Genomic DNA, 19,509 nt, shown 5'->3' with positions numbered 1-19,509 from the left:
ATTGGTTTTTGCCCAGCGGGTGAAGAACCCTGATTTAGGGCCGTCTCCTCCGGCCCTGGTTTTTCCCATTCCCTGCTTGCAGCTCCCTTTGGGTGAGCCCTGGCACCGGCTGCTCGAACCTGCTCCGCTGCACCGTTCTGGGCCTCCACAATAGACCTGCCTCCCCGCTGCGCAGCGAGGAGACCCAAAGGACAGGTGGCAGAGCGGTCCCCAGGGGGAGACGCCAGCGTCCGTCCCCAGAGCGGCGGGAACAAGGGTTTTGTGCAGGGCTGCTTGCTCTGAGGAGAAAGAGCCCTGGAGAAAGGATCTCGACACAAGGACCGCCAGAACCCCGGCTCAGCAGAGCTGGAGCAGCCCCTCCGATAGCCCGGCCACAAAGCTTCCCAAAGGAGACAAAAGCTGGGTCTTCGCCTGACCCAGGCTGTGGGAGGGAGGAAGAAGAGGGAAATCATTGCAGGGAAGATGCCCAGACAGACACAGTATGGCCTGGCCTGAAGGAAGGAAGGCACAAGGCACCCCCTGGGAGCAAAGGTTTTCTTGTCCGCCTGGTGGAGCTGCGCGGGGGCTCTGTGCCCCAGGAGCCGCACACCTCCTCAGGACCAAACGCTGCCCAAAGCTCCCCAACACGCTCGCCACAATCTCTCGAGCCTCCAGTCCAAATTCCTCCCATCGCTCCGCAGGAGAAGTGTCCAAAGGCTCTGCCTCTCTGGCACTGGCAAACAACCTCCCGCCGACCCCATGGGGAGCCCTCCTGAAGACATGGAGGGGCTGATCCAGCGCCTTCCCCCATCCAGCACTTCCCCGACCACAGTCTCAGCCTCCTCTTTAAGCTCCTGCTCTTCGGCCAGCGTAGCCCGCAGCAGCGTAGGCTGGATGCTGTTGGGCACGTCTTCTCCGGCACGCTTCTGAGACTAACCTGAGGAGCAGCTTGGCATGAGGGGATGGTCAGGAAGAGCTGCTGAAGACAGGACTGAAGTGTAATGTGTTGGGATTCTTAACTTTGGGGGGTAGTGTATGTATTCAGCTGCCCCACCTTTAAGGGGGCTCGTCCCCATCCCCACTGCGCTCCCGTTGCCATGGCCCGTGTTCCATCTGTAACTGCCAGTCCCTGGCGACGGGCACAACGCATCCCCTCTGCCCTGTGCCCGACAGCCCTTCTCTCCTGCTCCCCACACAGCCCTGCTCTCCTGCTCCTCACAGCTCCTACCCTCCACCCAGCCCTTCCCTTCCCATCCCGCCTGATCCCAATTTCTTTCCCCTAGCGTTGTGGTAATGAAGGCGATGAAGAAGAATCCATGTGTGCTGGCAGAGGTACATCCCTGTTCCCTGGAGGTGGGCAGCCCGCAGTGGCTGGGGGGCCGAGACCTTGTCTCGCCCTCTCCCCCCACCCCTGCAAGGCCAGGGGCTGGCAGAAGCCCTTCTGGGCTGCTCATGCCCTGCTGGGGTGCAGCATCCCTGCGCCGGGGGGACACGTCCCCACACACAGCCCAGGCTGCCCCGGGCTGGTGCCGCAGGGATGCTCGGCGGGAGCAGGCGGGTGCTGGCCGGAGCCTGAGCCGGTGCCTGCGCTGCCCCTTTCCAGGCTGGAGCCGTGGGAGCTGAGCCCTGCCAGTGGAGCAGCGCCGAGCCCAAAGGCCGCCTGCACCGAGTAAGGAGCTTCTGGGCGCCAGGGCAGGCGCGGGACCGGGGTTTACGCAGGGGGCGCTGGGGACTGTGCCCAGAGCCCCGTGGGGCAGGGAGCAGGGCTGCTCACCCCTGCCCTCTCTGCTCCGCCAGATCCACAGGACCGTGCCGCACTCCAAGCTGCTGAAGGAGAGGAAGAAGAGGAGCCTCCAGCTGCAGGCGCTGGGGCGTCAGTGCTGGTGGGTGCTGGTGGCCAAGGAGCCACTCAGGTCCAGCCAGTTCCTGCTGGAGCCCCATGGCCCCACGGCTCTCCCCGGGCAGCAAGATGGGCAGGGGTGCGGAGACCCCCGTCCCACAGGTCCGCTGGGCTGGCCCGGGCAGGACCAATGCCCTTTTCTGCTTGCCTTTCGGCTTAGGATGTGCCAGACTGCGCTGGAGGCTGCAGAGGCGGCTGCCAGGAGTGTGGGGACGGAGGAAGAGAAGGCGATGGAGGTGGATGTGGCTGAGGAGGAGGAGATGGAGGTGGATGTGGAGGAGGAGGAGGCGATGGATGTGGACCCGCCATCAGGAGGACAGGCACGTGCTCGCCATGCGCTGCCCGCAGGGAGGGAGGGTCTCCTGCCACCGGGATGGGGCTGGGGCTGGGGCTGGGCTGGGTGGTCCCCGCTGCAGGGACACGGCGCCCGCTGCCCTCGTGCTGGCGGCACAACGGCCCCCATCGCGCTGCCCTGAGCCCCCCTCCGCTTTGGGCCGGGAGCGGTTCCTTAGGGCCGGGACAGGCAAGTGTAAGCCCGAGCCCAGGCGGGGCTCAGCGCTGGTGGCAGAGTCCCCCTGTCCCCAGCGTGTCCCAGGGCTGTGGCCATGGAACGCCCGTCGGGGCGAAGCCCGACCCGAAGCAGCTGCTGCCGCTGAGCCGGCTCGGGAAGCCCCAGCTCTGCTGGGTGAGGCGCTGCTCGTTAGCCAAACGGCCGTGCCGCTGGCTTTTCTTCCAGGGGCAGCAGGCGTGCGGAGGCCAGACCAAGACCAGACCAAGGAAGAGGAAGTGTTGTAAATAGTTGTCTACAGTTTGTTAATAGTTTTGTTGTTTGTTAACAGTTTTGTTAGTTGTTAATATTTTTGTTAGTTGTTCAGAGTTGTTAAGAGTTGTAAGAGTTGTTACTGGTTGTTAAGAGTTGTAGGTAGTTGTGTTGTTGTTAATAAAGAGTTGTGTTCCTGTTTTTCACACCCAAGCTCTGTGTGCATTTCTTGGGAGCCGCGGCCTTTGCAGAGTTGTGGTTCCAGTGTCTCGGGGATGGCGGCGCTGGAGGCGGCTGGGGGTGGTGGCACGGCCACCCCGGGGGTCCCTGTGCACAGATGGGATGCGGCTGATGAAAGGGACGGCCCTGGGCACCAGCGGGGTTCATGGGCTGCTGGGGAGTGGGGTCCCCAACAGCAAAGGGGTCCCCAGCCAAGCACGGACTCTGCCATGACCGACCCCTGCCATGATGCCATCAAAGCAGGCAGGAAACCTGCTGCTGCCTTGCTGCTGGAGGGAAAGGAAAGGGAGGGACGGGGCACAAGCCAGGATGGGGCCGTAGAGCTGCAAAATGCAAACTGATCAGCCGAGGGCCATGACATCCTTGGGAATGGCTGGTACAAGGATGAGGGGAGAAGGTTTTGGAGCTGCAGGGGCTGATGTTTAATGGTGTGAACCTCCCCACGCTCGGGTCTTTGCTTCTGGTCCTGCCGTGCTTTACCCGGGGCCGTGCCCAGAGCCGAAGCCCGGAGCAAAGCCCTCCTTGCCCTCCGGCATTCCTGCTGCCGGCAGCGGCCCCGGGCCCTGGTCCCCACTCGGGGCGAGCCGTGGAGGGGGCAGCGCAGGCTGCGGGGGGCTTTGGGCAGAGGGAGCTGGTGCAGGGGTGCGGTGGGCGCAGGGTGTCGGGGTGCGGGGAGCCGTGGGTGCCGGCAGAGTGGCGAGGGGGGGCGATGCCGTGCGGGCCGGGGGTGCGGGATGCGGGGAGCCGCGGGGGGCCGGGGCTGCGGGCACGGGGCTGCCCCCGGCCGCTCGGGAGCCGCGGCCCCGCCCGCCCCCTCATTACCCGCGCCTCATTAGCGCCTCATTAGCGGCGGCCGGGGCGTGGTGCCCTCCCCGCGGAGGCGGTCGGGGAGCGCTGCCGGCCATGGGGGTTGCGGGCGGCGGCGCCCCGCCGTGCTGCTCCTGTCCCTGGGGGAGGCTGCCCGGGCGGGGGTCGGGCTGCGGGGGCCGGGCTGCGGAGGGGCCGCTGCCTGGGGTGCGGAGTCGGGGGGCGATGCGGGGTCCCCTCTCTCCGTGTGGCTGGGTCGGGGCTGTGTGTGTGTGTGTCCGGGGGGTGTCGGCTGGCGGAGCCGAGCTGTCCGTGCCCCCCCGGCTGTCAAGGCTCCCCTGGACACAGGGGCTTCAGCCAGGGACTCGCAGGTGTCCGGGCTGTCCCAGGGTCAGGCGCTGCAGGGAGCAGCCTGCACCCGGTCTCCACTCGGATCCTGCTGCCCAAAGCCGTCCTTCTCCCTCCCCCCCCGCATGCTGAGACCCTTCCTGCGAGAGCTTTCCTCCTTGTGGCTTGAGTTGAGCTCCCCCCTGGTGTTGGTGAGTTTGTAGCGAGTGCCCCAAGATGATGGTGTTGGGAGGGCATTAACTTCAGCAGAGCTGTAACAATCCCAGATGAGCTGGGTAAGGAGGGGGGTGTTGGGCGGGTTTGGGGAAAGGTCTGCTTAAAGAGCAATGGAGCCGAAGGGGCAAGGTGGGGGGCAAGTGGGAAGTCAGCAATGAAACGTTTGCGGGGATGACTGGGGGCATCTTTTTGTGCCCGGCAGTGAGTTGTGGGGAGCGCAAAGGAGTTTCAAGGAACTGCAGGGAGCGATGAAGGGAAAGCCCCGGTGCCTTGGCTCGGAGGAAAGGTGCCAGGGCAAGGCGGGGGCCGAGTGCCCGGTGGGTCAGGCTTCCCAAGCTGCTGCCGAGCCCCCCGTGGGCTGGGAGGGGAAGGCATCGCCCTCAGCGGTGGGGTGGAGGCTGTGGGACGCACTCCTTGGTGCCAGCCCCGCTGGCTGGCATGTGTCAGGGCTGAGGCGAGCGGGGGGCAGAAAACTGTTTCTTCTGTCAGCAAACGTGCCGATGGGAGGTTGTCTGTGACCTGCACTTTATTGCCCCCTCAGCCTTCTCTTCTCCAGGCTAAAGAGTCCCAGCTCTCTCAGCCTTTCCTCATAAGGGAGATGCTCCAATGCCTCCATCGTCTTTGTTGCCCTACGCTGGACTCTCTCCAGCCGTTCCCTGTCTCTCTTGAACTGGGGAGCCCAGAACTGGACACAGTATTCCAGTTGTGGCCTCACCAGTGCAGAGTAGAGGGGGAGAATGACCTCCCTGGACCTGCTGGCCACACTCTTCCCTATGCAGCCCAGAATTCCGTTGGCCGCCTTGGCGACAAGGGCACATTGCTTGCTCGTGGATAATTTACTGGTCTTCTTCCCTGTCTGCTCGTTTTCTGTGACTTGGGGATGGCCTTCTCCTGAGCTTTTAGGAGTTCCTCCTTGAAGTGAGAGCAGCCTTCCTGGGCACCTTTGCCCTTCAGGACTGTCCCCCAAGGGACACTCTCAACCATGCTCCTAAGCAGGCCAAGGTTCGCCCTTCGGAAATCTTCGGGAACCTCTCTCGGGAAACGTCTAAATTATCCCTGGCACCCTCAGAGACACCCCACTCCCCCAAGGATTCAGACAGCTGAAGGTGGGGGGGTTGAGGTAGGAGGCAGCTTTCAACCCGTTTTAAGCTGTGCTCCTGAAGCGGTGTTTGTGAAGATGGTTATGGGCTTGGAGGGGCTTGGTTTGTGGATTTGTTTGGCCTTAAGTGTATTACCCTTCAGGGTAACGCTTTCTGTGGCAGCTGGAAACAGTCCTTCTTGTGCACCAAACCCAACCCCGTATTTGGAAGGGGCATTTCGGCTGCTGCAACGTGCGTTTTCTTCCCTGGGTGACACTCGGCCCCAAGCATACACAGCCTTTCACTTTGGCACATTCTTGTCCCCCTGGCTGAAAGATTCTGTATTTTCACGGGTTGAATGCTGACTCAGCCCACCACAGGCCATAATGACTGTGCCTTTACAGACCACTTCCCTTGCTCACTGCTTTCAGATTTGAGCATCGAAGCCATGGAGGGAGCAGGAGAGCAGCAGCTGGAGGTAGAGCACAACCTGTTTAAGCAGCGGTGGGATAAAGGTGGCAATCGCGTGACTCCAGGGGCCGAGAGACACGGTAAGACGCTCTTCTGCCTTTCTTGGGCGGATGCTCTGGTCGTCCTGCCATCACTGTGTGCCTGGTTTGGCTTTCATGGGAACAAGGGACAGCTGATGAGCATTTAAACACCTTTAAGGTGTTTAAAACGGAAACACCTTAAGGTTGAACCTTAAACACGTTTAAGGCACGCAAGTCTATGAAACGTGCAGATCAGTCCGACTGCTTTGATACTGGCTACTTTTGCAGGGCAAATCTTTGCCTAGTCCCTCTGACATTATGACAAGGGCTCATGGATGCATTTCAGGTGAATGATGGGGAGGTACGAGGATTTCTCCCGTTGTCGCGGGAGTGTGGTGATAGTGCTCTCGCTGCGGTGTCCCTTGGCAGCCTTTCTCTACTCCCAGGACAGACGAGGCCGGGGGGCAAAGGGGACTGAGCCCCATTTGTCGTGTTTCCCCCCTGAGCCCACGAAATAGCGCTGTATTCCCGGGGTCCCTTGCCCTGGAACTCGGAAGCTTTCCCTCCCGCCCCGGCTTCCCCGTTCCCTGCTGGCGGCCCGGGCCCTTCGCGCCGCCCGTCGGGGAGGACAAGGTCCGGGAGCTCCCCCCGGGCACGTCGGCGTTTCGCCCCGGGCCGGGCCCCCCGCTCCCGCGGCAGCCCGGGCCGAAGCCGCAGCCTCCGGCAGAGGCTCCGGCGCTGCCGCCGCCTTCCCCGGGCGACGGCCCGTCCCCGCGGCCCCGGCTCTCGCCCGCCGTCTCGGGGCCCCCCCGACACGCGGCTCGCGGGGACCGTTTCCCCCCGCTCCCGCCCCCAGCGTCGGCCGGGGCCGGTAACGGTCTCCGAGCGGAGCCGGCCGGAGCGAACCGCGGCCGGAGCGGCCTCTTCCCCCGCGGCAGCCCCGCAGCCCGCAGGAAAGCGCCGCCGCAGAGCGGCCCCGAGCGAGCCCGTCCCTCCCGCCCCGCGGCTCCCGGCGGCGCCCGTCAGGCGGCGGAGCCCGGCCGGCGAGCGGGGGCATGGCGGCGCCGGGCCCGGCCTCCCTGCAGCGCCGGCTGCAGAGCTCGCAGGAGGCGCGGCACCGGCAAGCGGTGCTGGTGCGGAAGCTGCAGGCGAAGGTGAGGAGCGGGGGCGCCTGCCCGGGGGGAGCTCCCCGAGGCCGGGCCGGGGTGCCCGCGCCGTCCGCGGACGGGACTCGGCGGCGGAGCCCTCGGGGGGCGAAGGCGCGGCCCCGGCGGGGTCCTGCCCGGGCCCTGCCCTGCGCTGCCGCGGGCGGGACGGCGCCGAGCCCGGAGCTCGGGGGAGGGAGGGAGGGAGGCCCCGGGAGCCGCCCCGTCCCGTCCCGTCCCGTCCCGTCGGCGGTCACCCCCGAGCCGCTCGCCGGGGCTTGGCCGGGCTCGGGGGAAGCGAAGCTTCCCGGTCCCGAAGGGACTCGGTGTCGGAGCGGCAGCGCCGTGGCGCGGGCTGAGCTCGGGCTGCAGAGAGCGAGAGAAAAGCCGGTGCCGGAGGAGCCGGGTCCGTCCCCGGCTGCAGTCGCTCATCTTCATGCCGTGTCTGCGCCCAGGTCCTGCAGTACCGGACCCGCTGCCGAGAGCTGGAGCAGCAGCTGGAAGCAGGAGCGGTGAGTGCGCAGGGCGCGAACTGAAGAGAGCGGCCGGAGCGTTCGGGAGCGAAAAAGCTCCCCGAGCCATGGCAGGGGAAAGCAAGATTGTGCTCCCGGAGGGTTTCAAGAAGCGCTGCGAGTTTGCCCGCCCCTGTTCTGCCCAGTTGCCGCTCTCAGAGCAGCCAGCGGTCCCAGAAATGCAGGATTGGAGTTCTGCTTGCCGGCTAAAGCAGATCTAGGAAAGAAAGGGCGGGAGCGTAGGAGAGCATTCCTGGGCTTCAGGTGGAAGAATTGGACTAACCATTCGCTTTGTTCTTCAGGGATGCCTCCCAGGCAGGTGGGAAGGCACGGAGGCCCTGGAGAAAGCCCTGCTTGAGGTGAAAGAGGAGCAGCAAAGGTACAAGGAAGAAGCGTTCCCTCCTACTCGGTATCCTGGATGCTCACGGCAGGGAGGGAAAACCTGTCCGTGGTAGGCAGTCTCCGCAAGGGAAGTGTTGGGGCAAGCCCTTTGGAAAGGAGAGAGGTGCACAACCTGTTCTGTGGGGCAGTAATAGTGGTGTGTGCTGACCGCTTCTGTTTGGAGCGGGGCGTTCCTGCGGGTGAGCTCCAAGGGTCCCTTTCCAGCCTAAACGCTGCCCTGGTGCAGTAGGTGAGGGGCTGGGGGCAACGCTAGAGAAAGGTGATGCGTCCAGTGATGAGGCAGCACGAAGGGGAGGCAGCCGTCAACTGTGGGCATCGTCCGAGTTGCAGAGGAAGGGGAAAGCCAACCTGTAGGTGGAAACTGAAGGCTTAAAGCAAGGAGAAGCACATGAGTTGGCCATCACCCAGAGATCTTAGTTCATCCTAGAAAGCGCTTTTCCTGCCTCTCAGTTTGAGAACAAAGTCAGTGTTGGGGGAGCCGGGAAATCCCGGGGATGCTGCTTGTGGATCGGGGTTGTTCAGTGACCTCATGGCTGTTCCTCCCTTTGCAAGGTGCGAGGATCTGGCCGAAGCGAACAGTCTGCTGCGGGAGCACCTGGAGAAAGCGAAAGAGGTGAATTCAGCCCTCAAAGAAGATGTTGGAAAGCTGACGGTGGATTGGATGAGGGCGCGGGAGGAGCTGGAAGCGAAGGAGCGCGAATGGCGCCAGGAACGTGAGGTGAGGCTCAGCTGCGGGAATGTCAGAGGTGGTGCCAGCGTGGCATGAGAACGCGTTTTGTTTCTGGCCCAGAGAACTTGCTGTGAGAAGGTTGTGGCTCGGTTGAGGATGTGTTGGTGTTGACGAGCAGAAGAGAGGGGTTGTCGCGGATGGAGCGATAGACTTCACTCCTAAGAGAGAAGCAGCAATATATTTATTGATATAAACCAATGATTTGACCAAGTCGATAGCAGACGCGACAGTTCTAAGAGGGTGCTGGGGGAGTGTCAGGAACTCGTGGTGACGGAAGAGGCCCACCTGCTGTGGCCGTGCTGCTGGGTCCTGAAGGCAAATGCTTGCTGCTGCTGGACGCTGTAGGGCAGCGACACAGGAGCGCTCGTCTTTTTGATGGTTCTTAAATCTGCGTCTAGAGCCGTGAGAGCAGAGAGGTCTGTGTGTTTTGAGATTCAGAGCAGCCAAGGGAAGAAGAAGACAGGCCTCCGTCACCGCTAGCAAATGGGACGGTGGTCTTGGAGGGGCTTGTCTTTGTCTTCCTCCACCAAGAGTGTGAGACAGCTCTGCAAGGCGAGGTGGTGACTCGGGGTCAGCTTGCTTTGCTGATGTCCCCTCCCGCAGGAGAAGGGTGGATGTTGCCTTCTTTGAAGGCAGGTGGCAGGTCTGCTGGGGCTGCTTCTGCGGTGCCTCTTCAGTCCTTGGTGCCCTGTCGGAATAGTTATTCAAGGAGAGCTGGCGATGGTGGTTGTGCTCTCTGCCAGCTGAAAGACTCGTACAGTGATGGCGGAGGCTGAACTGGCATTTCTTTTTGTCTTTGCATCTGTAGCTCTATGAGAACTACTTCAGGGGTGACCGTGACCGTCTGCTCGGGCTGTGGCATCAGATGGTCACCTTCCGCCGTCATTTCCTGGAAATGAAGACTGCCACGAACCGGTGAGTAGAAGTTGAGGCCCGATCTCTGGCAGAAAAGATGTACCTTCCCTTCACACCTCTCTGAGGTTCCTTTCTCACAGTTGCCTTCTACACAAACAAGAGCAGCGTAGCCGTGAGAGTGTCTGCTGCTGGTGTCAGCAGGCGACTTCAGACTCTGGGTTACTGTCAGCCATTTATCTTCCTGGATGATGAACCTTCCTTAATGCGTCGAGCGTGCCTTGGTTCTTGAGTTCTTTGTGCTTTTTCGTTACGCCGTTTTAGGCTTATTCTTCCTCCACCTTCCTGAAAAGTTTATTATGTGGCTGTTGTCGTGAGCCTCTGAGCAGTCGCTCGCCAAGGTGTGTCCTGACCCCAGAGTGTCAGGGGAATGATTTGTCCCCAGCCGAGATGTCATCTTTCCTGGCAGCTTTTCCTCTTTGCGCGGTTACGTGCGTGAGAAGCGAGTCAGCTGAGAGAGCTGGTGGTGTGAACGTTGGCTCTTCCTTTGTTCTTCTGCAGAGATTTGTCAGAGCTGAAGGCAGAGCAAACGAGGCTTTCTGGGTCTGTAATGGCAAACTGCTGCCGTCTAAACTGCAGCGTGATGTCCTTCCAAGGCAAGGGGGAGCTGGAGAAGAAGGAGCTTCAGGAGAGGTAAAGGTGTTTTAAACTTTGCTGTTAGCACCGTTCTCTTCTGGGGCTGCCTCTTGCATTCATAGATGGGCTGTGTTCACATTGCAAACACACCCGTTCTGCACGGCCTTGTTTCTGTCCCGAGTCAAACGGTTGCCTTCAACAGAAAGGACGGCAAAAATCGCCTGACTGCCAGAAGCTCCTCTGGGTAAGACCAGACTGGCAAAGAGGTGGCGTATTCCAGTGCTTTTGCTGTGAACTGGTTCTTGGTGAGCAAGCGAGAGCAGCCTAAAGAGAGCTCTGTCTCTGGTACAGCCCTTTTGCTCCCCGGGGCGGTGCTAGAGGAGTTGGCAGGAATTTGCCCAGCACCATCCTAAGCACTGTAGCACCTCTGTGCTGACAGTTCCTTGCGAGACTGAGTGCAGAAGGCCTTTGGGGCAAGAAGGGCCATTTTGCAACATGGAGCGTATTAACCGGGCCCCTCCTGTGATCCCATGGTTATTGGATTGGACATTCATAGCCGTCTCCCCAGACAGCTTGCAGGGCCTTGGATTCATTCACTGCAGAAGGCAAAAGTAATTGTGGGAGTCGTAGTCTGGACTTTCAAAGTCTGTTTTAGCCCAAGAAGAACTTGTGCAAGGCTTGTATCCAACGTATGAAAGAGGAGAGAGAGAACTAAGAGGCAGGAAGCTGTTGCCAGTACCTGAAAGTTTTGGAAACGTTCTGTGATGTCTGGAAGCTTGATTTACTTTCTCAATGAGGAACGTTTCACCCATGACAAAGAGCGATGCAGCTCTAGTCAGGAAATGCCGGTGGTGTTTAGGTGTAGGTCCAAAGCAGTTGGAAATCATTCCAACTGCCGTATCTGGGACACAGTATGTGCTCCTGGTTTTGGAAACGAGAATGTTTTTACATTGACAACTTGTTTGTCTTTCCCCTTCTCACAGACTGAAGGACTTAGTGGCACTCGAAGACAAACACTGCGTGTTAGAGCATGAGTTGGTAGTTGCGAGAGAGGCGCTGGAGGAATCGCACCTTGAGAGGGATGTGCTGAAGGAAGAGAAGCATGAGCTTAGAGTGGCCCTGGAGAAGGTATGGCCACCTTGTGATAGCAAGACCAGCACAGATGCTTTTTTGGTGTCAGTAGAGGCCAGGGAACGTGCTGTTCTCCTCCTTGGGAAATGGTGATGAGACCACGCAGGCTCCTTGGGGTAGTTTGTGGGCACGTGCTTATTGGGAGCGCTGACCTGGGAGTATGTCAGCGAGACGCAGGGGATGTGGAGTTGCTGCTCTCCTCTTCTTCAGAGTAAGTCTTGCTGTATTTGATTTCCTCTGTGCTTCTGTGATTGCAGCTGGAGCAAGAGAATGAGGCTCTGTTGTGTAAAGTGGATGAGATGGAGAGAGCAAAGATCTCTGCCCAGGAGAAGCTGAGCTTGTGTGAAAGAACAAAGAGCGAGCTCTGTGCAGAGAAAGGCCACCTGGAGCAGCTGCTGAAGAAAGCAGAGGAGCAACAAGAGGAGCTGCGGGTAGAGCTGGGGGTCCTGGCAGAGGAGAAGGAAGAAGCCCAAGAGAAACTCCTTGAGGTGAGACCAAAGACCTGGTGCTTCTGGGTGGGCATGTGGCTGCTTGGCTGGGTGAAGCTGTGCGTGTTGGCCTCCTTTTTGGCTTCTGGTGAGTTGCAGAGAGAGGACTGCATCCACGACTCTACTGTTCTCCCGTGTGGCAAAAGCAGCAAACTGTGTAGCTCTGGAGCCTTTGTCTGGGGCAAAAGCCAGGGCTGCACGCAAGGACTCTCACTGCATTTTGTCCCGCTTCCAGGTTTCCCGCCAGCAAGAGTCGTCTCGCAGTGGCCTGGAGCAGTTGCGCCAGGAGTCCTCTCGCCAAGGGCACGCGCTGGCCGAGGTGTGCGCAGAGAAGGAGTTGCTGGTGCGGGAGAAGGCTGCCCTGGAGGTGCGACTGGCAGCCCTGGAGCGGGAGAGACGAGGCCTTTCGGAGCAGCTGGCAGAGGCCAGGTAAGGGCAGGGAGGAGACCCTGGGCAGGACGTTCTTTAATGTCTGTAATGGTCAAGGTGACAGTGGTTCCACGGGGATTGATTGCATCCTGTGTGCTTTTCACATGTTTTCGCTTCCATGGACAGAAAATGGAAGAATTTCAAGCAAAAAAAAGTCTACCTTGATTTGAAGGTTATTTTTCTGACAGCTAAAGCTGGCAAAGCTCTCCTGGGCGTGGGGCTCATGTTTATGCCCCCTTACGTGTTCCTCTGTGACGTCCACAGCAAGCCGAGTGGGCTCTGAACGGAGCCATAATTAAACCACGCAGACGTTTCCCAGAACGTGAAGTTTCTCTCTGGTCTTGGATTCTTGTTCTGTGCATTTGAACATCGATCTTTCCTTGTCACGTAGTTTGAGGTGGGATCTTCAGAATTGACGGCTATTGCTTATGGAGGTTGTGAGCAGGACGCTGCCCTTCGGGAGAAGCCAGAGGCTCCTGCAGAAAGTGTGGAGGGCCTTCTGTTTCTAAGCTAACTGGTGTTAGTGTGGTGCAGGAGCTAGAGCTGGTGACACCAGCAGCAGGGAACCCTCTCTTGAATTCTCGCCAGCCTTCAGGGGTTCCTGCCCATCACTGATGTCTGTTAAAATGGACATAGTTACTTTGGCCTGCCAGAGACTGGTGTAATCGGAACTGTGTGCTTGTTCTCCTTCTTGAAGATACGTCCTCCGTTGTCCATCCAAGTTTTGCTTGCTGGCACAGGCTTGGTGGGCGCAGCTACCCGTGTGTCGTGGATCAGACCCCAGCAAGTGAAGATTTGGCTATTGCAGTCCAATTCGGCTGGGCTTTCTGTGTGCTGCCAGGTGACAAGGGAAGCCTGGCCATCCCCTGGCAGGGGCCCGCATTGCTATTTGGAAGGGCAGCAATAGGCTCTCTGTGTAGGAGTTTCCACGCGAGCCTTTTTCCGTAGGCAGGGGTAGGGATCTTGCACCGCTTCTTCCTGGAACAACTCCCTGTGGGTGTCAGGAGCAAGCAGCTCCTTTCTCTCTGTATTCACGATTTGCAGGTCAGGGAAGGAGACCCTGGAATGCAGCCTGTTGGAGGCTCAGCAGCACTTGTCTGAGCTGGAGATCAGCAGGAGTCATCTCGAAACCCAGCTCCACGCGGTGGCGCAGGCCAAGGAGGTGATCCAAGGTGAGAGCCTCCCGTTTCTGGTGACCCCGTGCCTGGGGAAGGTGGTATGAAAGCAGCTCCCTGTCCGCAGTGCTTCTGAGGAGTGAAGGAGCTGGAGACAGACCCCTCCTCCACGGAAACTCAAAGGGCGTAAGGTCAGTAAAGTCAGAGCCGCTGTTTGTGCAGACTCTGACTCTTGCCATTTGTCGTGTTTGCAGGGGAAGTGAAGTGCCTTCAGTGGGAGCTGGAAGCGGAGAGGTCTCTCCTGAAGCGGGAACGGCAAAACATGGCGCAAGAGCTCCTGCAGAAAGAGCAGCAGCATACCAACACCCTCAAAGTTCGGGAGGCCGACCACCAAGGGGAGATAAACAAGCTGCTGCAAGACGTGGTAGGAAACACTATGCTTCTGAATGCTTCAAGCCAGCTTTGTGGGCTGGCTTGAGGAGAAGAACAGCCTGAGCGTGGGAAATGGCAGCAATGGTCTGTCCCGGGCGACACGGTGCCGGGCCAGGCAGCAGAGCCAGTGGCTCGTCCTGGAAGGAGCGTGGAGACCCCCAGGACTCTGGTGGGACAGTAAATGCAGGCACGGGTTGCGTGTGGGCGTAAGAGGAGTTCAGCAGAAGGTTGGGTGGTCCCCAGCCAAAGCACGGCAGCAAAGGGCTGGGATCTTCCCAGCCTCCCGCCCGCCATGGAGTAGACTCCTAACGCTGCTGCCAGCTGCAGGCGGGGGAACTTTGTTCCTTCCTTTCTGTCCTTTGGCAGCTGACAGAGGTGTTGGAGCAGACGGAACAGGCCCCTTGTTGCTGGTACTGGCGTTCGCGGCCTGTCTTGTGAGGAGGGCACGAGGGTCTGGTCCCTTTCTGACCCTGCAGTCCGTCTGCACCTTTTCCTTGATGAAAAGGGAGCCGAGCTGTGACAATGGAGGCTGTGAGCCTACGCTGTTCTGAGGAGCTTGGCTGAGACTTCATCAAATGACTGAATGGTTTGGGTTGGAAGAGACCTTAAAGATCTTCTAGTTCCTACCCCCATGCCAGTGGGACACCTCCCACTAGACCAGGTTGCTCCAAGCCCCGTCCAACCTGGCCTTGAGCAGCTCCAGGGATGGGCCAGCCACAGCTTCTCTGGGCAACCTGGGCCAGCGTCTCACCGCTCTCACAGCAAAGAATTTCTTCCTAATATCTCATCTCAGTCTCCCTTCTTTCAGTCTAAAACCGTTCCCCCTGAGCCCCTTTAGGGACTGGAAGGGGCTCTAAGGTCTCCCCGGGGCCTGCTCTTCTCCGGGCTGAACCCCCCCAGCTCTCTCAGCCTGTCCTCACAGCAGAGGGGCTCCAGCCCTCCCAGCATGTCTGTGGCCTCCTCTGTCCCCGCTCCAACAGGTCCGTGTGCTGATGTTCATGGCCCCAGAGCTGGAGGCAGCACTGCATGGGTTCTCCCCAGAGCAGAGCAGAGCAGAGGGGCAGAATCCCCTCCCTCGCTCTGCTGGCCACGCTACTGGGGATGCAGCCCAGGATACGGGGGGCTTTCTGGGCTGCAAGTGCACGTTGCCGGCTCTCATCGACCATCACCCCCAAGTCCTTCTGCTCAGGGCTCTCAATCCATTCTCTGCCCAGCCTGTGTTTGTGCTTGGGCCGAGAAGAAAATGTTTGCTAGTAATTCACCATTCAGCTGCTCAAACGCTTTCCGTCAAGCCCAGAACTAATGAAAGAACTACGCAGCTTGCCGTTAAAATGAATGCGAGTCCAAGAGCTGTGCGTGGGTGATTGGTTCTCTCCTATCTAGGCAAGATGAAGCAATGTGTGGCGGTTGGGATTTGGCCTGGAAAGGGCACAGTTGACCAAGCGAATGTACTAAACGTAGTAGAATGTTGTAAGGATGGCTGAACAGCAGCGACACTGATGGTGCTTAGAGGAGGCTTTCAGAGATGGAGACTCCTGAGGTCCAGCTTTCCCAGGGTATTAGAGAGAATGGAAATGGTACCGTTGGCTGGTGAGGTTGAAGGCTTCATTGCGCTTTCAGGGTGTTCTTTTGGCGCAGGGATTTCTCCGAGGTGATGTGGAGGAGGGCCCCTGGGAAGGGAGAGTGTTGTTTTGGGCTGTGGGCCGGGAGGAGGAGGAGAAGGGACGTAGCACTGTCCTCTCCTCCATGGTCACTCTCCGCGATGTGTTGACTCTGGCCCTTCTCTCCTTTCTGTGGCACCACTCCCATCATCTGCTCTCTGAATGCCCAGCAGGCGATTGCAGAAGGGCAGCGGCTGTCCTGGCTCTCAGAGAAGAGACTCCTGTCGCAGCGGCTGGAACGTCTGCCGCGAGCAGTTGCAAGGCTGGACCGGGAGAAGACGGAGCTGAAGCAATACAGTGCTGAGCTCAGGAGGACTCTGGAGGAGGTAGACCAGGCTTTCGCTGCCTCTGCGCAGCATCACGGTCCTCTGGAAGGCACCGCATTTCCAGAGGCAGCACTGTGGAGTCCTCGGCTTGTTTCCTTCCCTCTCCCACTGTCCCCCGTGGCCACACGCTTTTGTCTTTTCTCTCTCTTCTGGCACCCCGTTGCCTTCGCAAATGCACGTTCACTGCGGTACCAGCCTTCTTGCCCCAGTGTCCCCATCCGCACCCACTGGACACTCTTGTGTCAGGAACTCTTTCCTCCTGCTCGCTCTCTTCCGTGGGCTGCTTGGAGTGCTTTTTGGCCCCAGCGTTCTGTGGTGCAATTCACAGTCTCTGAGCAGCCATCTCCTTGCCAGGATGTCCAGAGGTCCTTTTGCTCCTTGTGTGGTGGCAGGTTTCTGTGACCCTTTCTCCTATCCAACGTGCAGGTGGAACGTGAACGGAGGAGGCTGAGGAGATATTGCAGAGGTCGGGCGCTGCCAGATGCAGGCGGATCTTCTCTCTCCGAGTCTGACCAGCACAAGATGCCGGCGTCTCAGCAGGTGAGACCAGGATCTTCCTTGGTGGGAGGAGGCTCTGGCCAGATGGAGGAACGATGGCAGCAGCCCCCCAGTATAGAGCGGGTGAGGAGCAGGAAAGCTCTCATCCAGAGCCGCTGTGGCTGTGCTGATGGGCACAGCTCTGCACGATGCTGTGGCCCGAGTTTTGTTTGGCCATCAGGAAGGGAGGCCGGCAGGCGGTGGGAATACCCAGTCAGACGCGTCCCTTGGCCATGGCCAGACAGCATCGTTCCCCGAGGTCTGGTCTCTGTGGTGCCTGTGGGTCAGGCAGGGTGGGAGAGGGATTGGAGGAAACTCAGAAAACGGAATGGATGGGAAATAGAGAATAGTCTAAGGACGTTCCCCTTGAGTCTTGCTCGTCTTGTTGAGCTTTCCCATTTTCCCTTTTCACGCGCTAGCTGTCACGTTTTCAAGGCAGATGAGAGCAGAAGAGTTCCTCAGTGCCTTGTGTCACCAGTAACTCTCCTGCTGAGGAAAAAGCCTGTGGCAGTAAGGTGGCAGTAGCCCCCGTCTCTCCCTTGGAAAGGGGAGTTGGGTGACTTAATCCTGTAGGAACCTCTCTCTCTCATATCCATGGGATGTCTCGGGGTTGTACGTGTGAATGGTGAGCCAGAGAGAAAGTCAACGTGTTGATAGTGTGAGGTGAGGCCAGGGTGACTCTGGGAGCCTGTGACTTCCATTCCCCGAAGAGCAAGTGTTTGTCAGGGCTGGCGTTAGAGGGTGCGTCTTCCCCGAGAGCCGGTACCGTGGAGCTAGGGCTGGTCCTACCAGCGTGGGCTTGTCTGAGCTCGGCCTTTGGCCTCTTTCAGGTGTCCCTTCCGCAGACGCAGCTGGCGCAAGACGGAAAATAGAAGCGGGACTGGATTGAGTGCTGTGCAAAGACCGGCCAGGAACTTGAAGACCTTGAAGGCCAAAGCTGCTGCTCCGGTGGCAGAGACTCGGGAGCTGCGCTGAACCTTGTCCTGCCGCGGAGCAGCTGCAGCATCGCGGGGTTCCCGTCTTGGGCCCTTCCCTGGACTGTGTTTGTTTTCCTGCGGGCAGGGGGGGTGCATTTGTTCTGTTTAGATTTTGCAGCATGTGCTAGTGATAGTGGGGGTTTATGTTTTTGTACTAAAAGCCGTTTTGTACTATTTCTGAAGGGAAAAGGGAGAGGGGTTTTTCTGTTTTTGTAATAAAAGCCATTTTGTACTGTTTCTGAAGGAAAGGGGGAGTGGGGTTTTTACCTTTTTGTAATAAAAGCCATTTTGTACTGTTTCTTGAAGGAAAAGGAGAGTGCTTGGTACATTCATGGGTTAGAACAATGTTAGAGTAGGGACGTCAAAAGAATATGGTTAAAAAGTTCCAGGAGCGCTTTGTATAGAATTGTAGTAGAACTTTGATGGAGCTTGAGCTGAACTCCTGAAATTAATCCTTAATTGGCCTAATTAGGGGGATCTCCCAAACCGTTCCAAACTTGGACTTGAATGCATGTGTCTGATGAGGGCTGGTAAGGGAACTGTAGCTCACTCATGGGCTGTATCTCATCACTGTGAACCTGGGACTGTCGGAAACGCGTGGTGTGCTGGCTGTTGTGAAACGCCCGGCCCCCGATTCTGCAGAACTGAAATAAAGCCAAATATCTCGACTCAGTGTGTTGATTGGTTTTTGCCCAGCGGGTGAAGAACCCTGATTTAGGGCCATCTCCTCCGGCCCTGGTTTTTCCCATTCCCTGCTTGCAGCTCCCTTTGGGTGAGCCCTGGCACCGGCTGCTCGAACCTGCTCCGCTGCACCGTTCTGGGCCTCCACAATAGACCTGCCTCCCCGCTGCGCAGCGAGGAGACCCAAAGGACAGGTGGCAGAGCGGTCCCCAGGGGGAGACGCCAGCGTCCGTCCCCAGAGCGGCGGGAACAAGGGTTTTGTGCAGGGCTGCTTGCTCTGAGGAGAAAGAGCCCTGGAGAAAGGATCTCGACACAAGGACCGCCAGAACCCCGGCTCAGCAGAGCTGGAGCAGCCCCTCCGATAGCCCGGCCACAAAGCTTCCCGAAGGAGACAAAAGCTGGGTCTTCGCCTGACCCAGGCTGTGGGAGGGAGGAAGAAGAGGGAAATCATTGCAGGGAAGATGCCCAGACAGACACAGTATGGCCTGGCCTGAAGGAAGGAAGGCACAAGGCACCCCCTGGGAGCAAAGGTTTTATTGTCCGCCTGGTGGAGCTGCGCGGGGGCTCTGTGCCCCAGGAGCCGCACACCTCCTCAGGACCAAACGCTGCCCAAAGCTCCCCAACACGCTCGCCACAATCTCTCGAGCCTCCAGTCCAAATTCCTCCCATCGCTCCGCAGGAGAAGTGTCCAAAGGCTCTGCCTCTCTGGCACTGGCAAACAACCTCCCGCCGACCCCATGGGGAGCCCTCCTGAAGACATGGAGGGGCTGATCCAGCGCCTTCCCCCATCCAGCACTTCCCCGACCACGGTCTCAGCCTCCTCTTTAAGCTCCTGCTCTTCGGCCAGCGTAGCCCGCAGCAGCGTAGGCTGGATGCTGTTGGGCACGTCTTCTCCGGCACGCTTCTGAGACTAACCTGAGGAGCAGCTTGGCATGAGGGGATGGTCAGGCATGAGGGGATGGTCAGGAAGAGCCGCTGAAGACAGGACTGAAGTGTAATGTGTTGGGATTCTTAACTTTGGGGGGTAGGTATGTATTCAGCTGCCCCACCTTTAAGGGGGCTCGTCCCCATCCCCACTGCGCTCCCGTTGCCATGGCCCGTGTTCCATCTGTAACTGCCAGTCCCTGGCGACGGGCACAACGCATCCCCTCTGCCCTGTGCCCGACAGCCCTTCTCTCCTGCTCCCCACACAGCCCTGCTCTCCTGCTCCTCACAGCTCCTACCCTCCACCCAGCCCTTCCCTTCCCATCCCGTCCGATCCCAATTTCTTTCCCCTAGCGTTGTGATAATGAAGGCGATGAAGAAGAATCCATGTGTGCTGGCAGAGGTACATCCCTGTTCCCTGGAGGTGGGCAGCCCGCAGTGGCTGGGGGGCCGAGACCTTGTCTCGCCCTCTCCCCCCACCCCTGCAAGGCCAGGGGCTGGCAGAAGCCCTTCTGAGCTGCTCATGCCCTGCTGGGATGCAGCATCCCTGCGCCAGGGGGACACGTCCCCACACACAGCCCAGGCTGCCCCGGGCTGGTGCCGCAGGGATGCTCGGCGGGAGCAGGCGGGTGCTGGCCGGAGCCTGAGCCGGTGCCTGCGCTGCCCCTTTCCAGGCTGGAGCCGTGGGAGCTGAGCCCTGCCAGCGGAGCA

The 19,509-nt window shown here is 59.3% G+C and overlaps 1 protein-coding gene and 2 long non-coding RNA genes across 3 annotated transcripts; all 3 read left to right on the top strand.

Moving 5' to 3' along the window:
- The first annotated feature begins 8,434 nt into the window (after nt 1-8,434).
- LOC134522657 (uncharacterized) lies at nt 8,435-10,071 on the top strand. Its single transcript, XR_010073088.1, has 3 exons — nt 8,435-8,597; nt 9,418-9,524; nt 10,023-10,071. It is a non-coding gene; the product is annotated as an uncharacterized LOC134522657 (long non-coding RNA).
- Nucleotides 10,072-11,147: 1,076 nt separating this feature from the next.
- LOC134522617 (centrosome-associated protein CEP250-like) lies at nt 11,148-13,367 on the top strand. Its single transcript, XM_063350422.1, has 4 exons — nt 11,148-11,225; nt 11,486-11,716; nt 11,952-12,145; nt 13,190-13,367. Exons 2-4 carry the CDS (start codon nt 11,528-11,530, stop codon nt 13,365-13,367), a joined length of 561 nt encoding a protein of 186 aa, XP_063206492.1. The 5' UTR covers nt 11,148-11,225; nt 11,486-11,527.
- Nucleotides 13,368-13,640: 273 nt separating this feature from the next.
- LOC134522519 (uncharacterized) lies at nt 13,641-16,201 on the top strand. Its single transcript, XR_010073074.1, has 3 exons — nt 13,641-13,684; nt 15,524-15,679; nt 16,106-16,201. It is a non-coding gene; the product is annotated as an uncharacterized LOC134522519 (long non-coding RNA).
- The last annotated feature ends 3,308 nt before the right edge of the window (nt 16,202-19,509 follow it).

This window comes from Chroicocephalus ridibundus, chromosome 12 (genome assembly GCF_963924245.1).
Source record: "Chroicocephalus ridibundus chromosome 12, bChrRid1.1, whole genome shotgun sequence".
NCBI classification, from domain to species: Eukaryota; Metazoa; Chordata; class Aves; order Charadriiformes; family Laridae; genus Chroicocephalus; species Chroicocephalus ridibundus.
The sequence above is the reverse complement of the archived record's forward strand: the minus strand, read 5'-3'. Positions and strand labels throughout refer to the sequence as shown.

Excerpts from the sequence above, each read along its gene's own strand:
- LOC134522617 (XM_063350422.1), top strand. The coding sequence starts at position 11,528 with ATGGAGAGAGCAAAGATCTCTGCCCAGGAGAAGCTGAGCTTGTGTGAA. Across the intron at positions 11,717-11,951 it reads CCCAAGAGAAACTCCTTGAG|GTTTCCCGCCAGCAAGAGTC; the intron begins GTGAGACCAAAG and ends TCCCGCTTCCAG. Across the intron at positions 12,146-13,189 it reads GAGCAGCTGGCAGAGGCCAG|GTCAGGGAAGGAGACCCTGG; the intron begins GTAAGGGCAGGG and ends CACGATTTGCAG.